At 50.5% G+C, this 8259-nt stretch overlaps 1 protein-coding gene across 1 annotated transcript; it reads left to right on the top strand.

The window, feature by feature from the left end:
• On the top strand, positions 1 to 933 carry LOC136787127 (olfactory receptor 14A16-like). Its single transcript, XM_066984262.1, has one exon. It carries the CDS (start codon positions 1 to 3, stop codon positions 931 to 933), a length of 933 nt encoding a protein of 310 aa, XP_066840363.1.
• Positions 934 to 8259: the final 7326 nt, after the last annotated feature.

The following is an 8259-nucleotide window of genomic DNA, read 5'->3' as shown; positions in this document are numbered from 1 at the left end:
ATGCCTAACAGCAGCTCCATCACCGAGTTCCTCCTCCTGCCATTCGCAGACACGCGGGAGCTGCAGCTCCTGCACTTCGCGCTCTTCCTGGCCATCTACCTGGCTGCCCTCCTGGGCAACGGCCTCATCCTCACAGCCGTAGCCTGTGACCACCGCCTCCACACCCCCATATACTTCTTCCTCCTCAACCTCACCCTCCTCGACCTGGGCTGCATCTCCACCACTCTGCCCAAAGCCATGGCCAACTCCCTATGGGACACCAAGGACATCTCCTATCAAGGATGTGCATCTCAAGTCCTTTTTCTAATCTCGTTCTTTGATGCAGAGTATTCCCTCATCACCATCATGGCATGCGACCGCTACGTAGCCATCTGCAAGCCCCTGCACTACGGGACCCTCCTGGGCAGCAGAGCTTGTGCCCAGATGGCAGCAGCTGCCTGGGGCAGTGGCTTTCTCCATGGTGTCCTGAACATGGCCAATACATTTTCCCTGCCCCTCTGCCAAGGCAATGCTGTGGATCAGTTCTTCTGTGAAATCCCCCAGATTCTCAAGCTTTCCTGCTCAGACTCAGACTACCACAGGGAACATGCAGTTATTGGTTTTAGCCTTTGTGTATTCTTTTGTTGTTTTGTTTTCATTTTGTTGTCGTATGTGCAGATCTTCAGGGCGGTGTTCAGGATGCCCTCTGAGCATGGCCGGCACAAAGCCTCTTCCACGTGCCTCCCTCACCTGGACGTGGTCTCCCTCTTTCTCAGCACAATCATGTTTGCCCACCTAAAGCCCACCAGCATCTCCTCCCAATCCTTGGACCTGGTGGTGTCATTTCTGTACTCGGTGGTGCCTCCAACAGTGAACCCCCTCATCTACAGCATGAGGAACCAGGAGCTGAAGGATACAGTGAGGAAACTCTCTGAAAATTTTCCATATGAGTAATGTCCATATATTCCTTAAAGGATTCCCACAATATGTCAGAAAATGTTTTGTCAATGTTTTTCTTTTTTTTTTTTAAATTAATTTCTCAAATGAATGATTTTGACTTTAATCCTGCTTTTCTTCGTGTTCTGCCTGTAAATTCATTAATTTATTCTAAACTAATCATCTTCTGTACCTATACAACCAGGCTTCCTGTGCAGATAAAAACAATAAAGATGCCATCAGAACCTTACTGGTCTAAGGTCCAATCTGTTCACACCTTTTCTAGTGCTGGGGGAGCAGCCCCAGCATGCAGGAGGGGCTCAGGGCCAAGAGCCCAGCTGCTACATGGAGGAGCAGCCCCGGTGGCCCTCGCGGCTGCCCCTCACTGCCCGCTGGGCTCTGCCTCTCTGCTGCCTTTGGGTCGGGGCTGCTGCTTCCCTGGAGCCATGGCCATGGCCAGCAGCAGGACGTGGCCTTTTCACTGCTGCTTTCTTTTGGCTTCCACATTGTTCTCTTGTGCTCTTGTACGTGGGTTAGCCCTCAGATCTTGTGTACCTTGGTGACAGTCCTGTTGTCTCTGCACTGGCATCCCTGTCCCAGCAGGCAGCAGCAGCCTGTGTCACAGCTGCCCTCCCTGATACCACGGCAGTAACAAATGGGGCTCTGCAGGGCAAACCCAGAAGCCTGGATGCCTCTTCCAATGCCGCTGTTAGGAACAGAGCCAAGGATTTGCTCCATGCTCTTCTGTTTTCTGGGGTTCTTCATGGAGTGAAGGACACAGGCTTCCTGTCCTTGGGTTCATTAGGTTCACAGGGTGGTCTGTGAGGAGACCAGGGCTGGACCAGGATCTCCCTTTATGACAGCACTTATCAAATCAGAAGACAACAGGCCTTGGACTCATCTGTATGGGAATGTGCACCTGCTTTGGGGATGATGGTCAATGCCAGCCTGGAGAGGAATCTGGATCTGCCAGGAGATGTCAGGGGATCTGCAGGGACAATGCTCAGTGGGTAGTGATTAGAACCTTATAAAATGAATGACCATCCAAAGAAGAGTCTGGTAAAGGAAAAGGCGAATCTGAGGACTCCTTGGTCTAAGGAGGGCTCTGCAATGCCAGGAGAGGTGGTGAAGAGCGAGTAGGCGAAGGCACATAAGACTGAAGAATAATAGAAGAGGCAGTATTTGAAATCTTGTGGGCCACCTCTGGTACTGCACTCGCCTGCCCTTTGTGCCCTTAGAGACACCCCATGGTCCTGCCAAGCACTGCCTGGTGCTGAGCCAGGTCTCCTGTACTGGCTTGGGGAGCGGGGCTGGCCCTGCGGGGCACAGGCACTCTGTGCTGGTGATCTCCCAGGCAAGAGACCACGGCTCCTGCAGCTTCACAGACCTCCGTTTCCTGAGCTGTGGCTGACCCCAGCCCAGGGGCTGCTGGAGAGCCCAACCAAAGAGGCCGCCTTTGTCCCCGCAGCTGCGGTGCCTTGCGAGGGGCTGGGGCTGTGGTGGCCGTGCCCAGAGCCCTGCAGCAGCCTGCGGTGGGCACTGCCCTGGGGCCAGCCCAGCCTGGGCTGCAGGACTGGGCTGGGCTGGGCTGGGCTGGGCTGGGGAGAGGGCAGCGAGGTGGGGAGAGGTGGGCAGGGGCTGGGCTGGGCTGGGCTGGGCAGTGCGCGGCAGAGGGCAACAGCAGCGTCAGGGAGCGGTGGGAGCATGCAGGGGAGGGCTCCCAGCAGGGCTTGGTGCTGCAGAGCCAGGGCTGCGTGAAGGGAGCCCAGAGCTGCAGGGACAGGGGAGAGGAGGCCCCTCTGGTCCCTAGCCGGCCTGGGAAGAGCAGGAAGGGGGTCCCAGGGCATTCATCCTCTCACTGCAGCCCGCCAGGACCGGCAAGGCGGTCATGGAGTGTCCAGGGCCAGACACTTCCATGTGGTGCGCAGGGAGAGGGCAAAGCCTTCTAAGGGGAACAGAGGGCCCCATATGTCCGCCGGACCCTACCAGTAGGGAAGTCTGCTGCCTACCTGGGGTCCAGGTCAGGGACATTGCCAGGAAACTTCCTGACCTTGTCTCTGCTGGGCCCCAACTTCCACATCCGAATGTGTCCCTTGGCTGTCAGCTCCGTCTCCCCTGCCCTACAGGATGACAGAGCCAGAGTGGGATGTGTTACCTTTAGGTAGTGTAGTGCTTCTGTATATTGGTGGTGGCATAGAAAGACAGTTCCTTCACCAGTGATTTACATCCTTCTTCGTGTTAGGACATAACGTCCTTCACTCTGCTTTATCTTAGATGAACTGGATTAGGTCCTTGATTGGTCTTAGGCACAATGCAGTGCTTTTTGCCTTCTGCCAAAGCAGCACAATACATATGACTTTCCCTTACTCTGTGCATTGACCTGACAGGTCATTTCACATTTTTCACTTTCATATTCTCAGTTTGAAAGGGAGGATTTCCCAAAGTGGGGCAAACTGATGGGTTCTGCCTCAGCCATTTGAAATGTCCTGCTCTTGAGTCTTTCAGCCTGAGTTTTTCACAGTTGACCCAGGATGGTAAATGGATGTTTAGGTGTATACTAGGAACAAGGGAGAGTATCTTGGGATCCCAGTTGCCATTTCAACTTCAGATCAGCCCCAAGAACCCACTGAAGAAGGGGTTTGTCTTTGAAGGGGTTTCATGTGCTGGGTTGGGCTGCAGTTTCAGGGTCAAAGACCACTGCTGGCAGTGGATGTGCCCTGGGAACTCCGTCTGTCTCCACCTGATCCACCAATGGGGTCTGGTCTCCTGCAGGTCCTTTCACACAGCTTCCATTCCAGGGAATTACTTTAAATGCACCAGAGCCTCTGGAGGCCTAATGATTTTATTGAAGGCATAACCATGAAATGTGACTTCAAGGAAATATTTCAAATGCGAATAAACTACTCTGAAGATCTTGGCGCTGGTTGCTTATGGTCAGATAGTAAAGCTCTGCCTGAATACCCAGTAATTTGTTCAGTACTTAACTAATAAAGCAACTATTTATAACCTCAAATGATTCAATCCCTTCCCTAAAATGTCACACAGTGTATCATGAAGGACTGTGAATTTTAAAGATCTGTATTCGTCACAGGAAAACAAATACTGATGTTCTGTACTTGCATCGTCGTTGCTTTGTCTGTTATGGTGTGCTCCCTCATCTTCCAGGTACTTGCATCTGTCTTGACTAACCAGTCCATGTTGGATGTCCCCTGTCCAGCTGCCTGTCTGGACCTATGCACTTCTCATGGTTCTCCTGCTTTGCCCTCCCCTTATTCTTTGATCATTCAGACCGCTCTCACCCGACCCAGCTGCTGCTTTGAGCTTCAGGGAGTTCAAGCTTGCTCATCTATCAGCAGTCTGTCTAATTGTGTCCTAAGGAAACTCATCATCGTTTATCACTGAATTCATATCATATGGATTAATACTTATCTTAATACTTATAATTCCCTATCTCTCAGTATAAAACACTTATTGTGCTGTCATCCTTTTGGGAAGGTATACCTCAATGGAGGCATACAAGATGAGGAGCTTTCTTTGCTTTTTAGAAAATTGCAGCATGTTTTCCTGTTGTTTGTTTGGAAACAGGAAAAACCCTTCTGTGCCTGAGTGCAGACAGCTCTATAAGGAGCTGGTGTAAAGGAGCAGTAACATCCAGCTGCAGACTACAGTGCAGAAATCTGGTATAAGGACAAGTGATGCAAGCGCCAATGAGAGAAATGGCAGGGCTGGGGTGGTGAGGAATAAGGTTGTCCATGCAGTCAGACCTCTCTGCTTTTCCACCCTATGCATGCCTCCAAAGTTACCCTGGGTCAATATCAATAGGAGAATGATGCTCCAAACTGAAATGCAGCAAAATCCATCCTTTAAAATGAGAAAGGATTTTTATTAGATGCTCTTTGAAATCTTCCTCCTTAACTACACCATGAAAGCTCTCCAATTAGCTCTACAAGTCTTGAAGAAAACTTTGGGAGAGATATGGCTCCTTAGGAGTTTCTGCATTTTAATGAGTTCCATGGTATATTTTGGTGCTGAGTCTATGAAGCACAGGTACTGAGAGGAGAATGATGCAATTGCTTAAGAAAGTAAAGTCAGAAGGAACAGTTGAATTGACTTGGAGTATTAATGGGCCCCACTGAGGGCTGTTACTAACAAAGCCTCCCCAGGGACTTGTTAGGGCAGATAATTGGAGGCCATGATTACAGGTAGGCAAAGGCACTGTGCTGAGAAAAGTCCAGGTTTTAGTGAAGCAGAAGGGCCAAGGCCTGACCCCAGCCACTAGGAGGGGAGATCCTGAACCCCCACGTCTCGCTCAGGGCTCTTCCTAGGGTCTGTGGGATGTGGTGGGCAGTGCGATCCCACGAGAACAGTGGTATGACACCTCTCCACCTCTGCATAGGGTTGCAAGGAAGCAATGAGGTTAGCTTGCAATGAATATAACGTGTCTCCTCATAAACTCTAGCCAAAGGGACAAAAATGTCAGGGCTGTTGGGGCCTTCCCTTCTTGCCAGCACCCCCTACCTTCTCCTCTGCAGGCTTTCCTGTGCTGTGCCACACTTTGTTCTATTTCCTTGAAGCCTGCAGACACCCATCTCTGTTCACCACCTTGATCTCATCCCAGCATTTCCATCATTTCACCAATGTCTTGTCAACCCTCACCAGCTGTTCCTTGAAACACAAAGCCAGGGTCTGACCACAACACTCTTGGGGTGACCTCTGGCACCACAGCATGACTCTTTGAGGGATATTTCTTCCTCCTCATGGCCAGTGCCACCCTTCCAATGTGCACTTTGTGGCAGTTTTTTCTCTCCTGCTCTTTCCCAATACCAAAGAAAGCTCCATAAGGGTGGAAACCACTCCTGAAGTAGGCATCCCAACCCATCAGGCTCCTTGCGGCCTGTCAGCCAACCAGACATGAGTCACCTCACCAGCATCTTCCAAGCCATGGGCCTGCTGCTGGCCTTGCAGCTTCTTGGCGAGACGCACCCAAGCCTTGTGCCGCCTGCTGTCCAGTCATGGACTCAAGCAGAAGGGGCAGGACAACCCATATGCGGGTCTTCTTTCTGCCTGGGTCCTCCTGGGTATGGAGGCAGAGGGGATCCCACAGTCAGCATGCCAACCAGGTGCCTTCTGCTGGCCTAGCAGGGCCACTGGCAGATGTCAGCCAAAAAGTACAGATCCCAGGGAGAAGTCAAGGGTGACCTGTCAGCTACTTCAGACAGAAGTGACCTCACAGTCCCTTTCCGTGACACGTTCCTGCTGCTGCCCTATCATCTGCAGAGACAGAAGTGACCTCACAGTCACTGCCACCATCACATTCCTCCTGCTGGGGCAGGAGACCCTGAGGCAGAGCTGAGCTCATCAGAGCATTCCCACCCATCTCCTCCTTGTGTTTGACGAGCTGATCAGATCCATGGCCCCTCACAGTCATCTTGGAATGCCATGTGAGTGCACAGCCTCCTCACAATGCCTGCCCTGCCCCAAAGGGCCAAGTGCCTCAAGTAAAGGTTTAGGAGAGGGGTTGCAGATGAGGAGGTTAATGCACAGGAACGGGGACTTTGCATGTTAGGTGTTCATGCAGGGAATTAGGGACTAGGGCTCACCTTGCTGGTTTAGAGATTAAGGAAATATTTATTGGGAGTGTTTGGTGTTCTGCTTGTGGTGTCAGGTCTCTGGTTAGGGTATGGGCAAGCTCTGTGGTTTAGTTTTTTTGTTTTGTTTTGTTTTATGTGTGTCAGGAAGTTGTCTAGCGTTAACTAGAGCATTTTAATGCTAGTATTAAGGGCGAGGATTATGGTGAGCAACAGAATAAGAAAAAGGGGCTATGGGCTGACTTTTGTCTTCAATGGATGCTTTAAGGTCAGGCAATAGATTAGTGGATTCCTGTCAGGGTGTGGAGTAGCACTTAGGTTTAGGGGTTAAGGAGACTGGTTGCAATAGTGTGAGGGCCTCACATGACTGTTTTAAGCCATTGTTACAGCAGAATCAACATTACCTGAACCCTCTTACCTCTACAGAATCTTTAATTTCTGCTGGCCACGCTCTTCTTCCCTCTCCCAAATCTCACACTGCTCCTGTCCAGGCTTTTCCTGACCTCCCCATATCAGTCATCTTATTGGGATCAGCTTATTAGTCATCTTATTGGGAGCAGCTGTGCGCAGCAGCTCTGCACCACCACAAAATGCACTTCCTGCCTACAAGATTGGGTTCCAGAGTGGCCCCTATAGATCCAGAGTAACTTTTCCCAGGCCCTCATGCATGCCTCAGTTTCCCCCAGGTGTCTCTGAGGCAGTAGCCCCCTCTGTGTAGAAAACAAAAAGCAGCCCTGAAGGATGACTTTAGGCAAAAGCTGACACCTCTGACATGACAACCCCTGTCCAAGACCTCTTCCTCTACGGTGACTACCAGATACTTAGGAATAGTGGATCTCACAAACTATGTGCAAAGCAGTTGCCTTCTGCAGACCTATCAAGAACACTCTCTGATATGAACCTAAAGGCACAGATAGGAGTCAAGGGATGAGCTGTTGGCTACTTCGGAAAGAGCTCAAGTCACAACCTGTTTTACAGACATTCCCTTAGGAACGGATTATGAATTTCTGAGGCACCACTGACCTCATAATACCATTCCTACAAAGCACCCCCTTTTTGGCCCAGAATCTGACCATCTATCATAGAATCATAGAATGGCTTGGGTTTGAAGGGGCCTTAAAGAATATCTAATTCCAACCCCACTGCCACAGGCAGACATGCCACCCAGCAACCCTGGTTTCTCAGGGCCTCATCTAACCTGCTCTTGAACACCTCCAGGGATCGGGCATCCACAACCTCTCTGGACAACCTGTTGCAGGGCATCACCACTTTCTGAGTGAAAAATTTCCTCCTAACCTCTAATCTAAAACCTACCTTCCTTGAGTTTAAAACTATTTCCCCTTCTCCTGTCATTATCTGATTGAACAAAGAGTTGATCTCCCTCGTTTTTATAAGTCCCCTTTAAGTACTGAAAAGCCACAATGTTGGCCAGGTGGAAGTGAGCTGGAGTTGATCCTTTGAGCCCATGGCACTGCTGCTGGACTTCCAGCCTCTCTGACACAGAGGAGACAGCTCCGTGCCAGTCCTGTGAGGTGCTAGGGCAGGAGTGACCTTGCAGTCAATGCACTACCTTTTTTCTGTCATAGACTCATAGAACTGGTCACTTCCAATTTGGGTTGGAAGTGACCTTAAAGATCATCTAGTCTAACCTTCTTCCATGGACAGGGACAATTTCCATTAGATCAGGTTGGCCAAAATCACCTGCCAACTGGCCTTGAACTACGGCTCACCTTTCTGGCTTAGAAATTAAGCAAAA

The sequence above is a fragment of the Anser cygnoides genome, chromosome 28 (genome assembly GCF_040182565.1).
Source record: "Anser cygnoides isolate HZ-2024a breed goose chromosome 28, Taihu_goose_T2T_genome, whole genome shotgun sequence".
NCBI lineage: Eukaryota > Metazoa > Chordata > Aves > Anseriformes > Anatidae > Anser > Anser cygnoides.
Note: the sequence above shows the minus strand (reverse complement) of the source record. Positions and strands in the feature narration are given on the sequence as shown.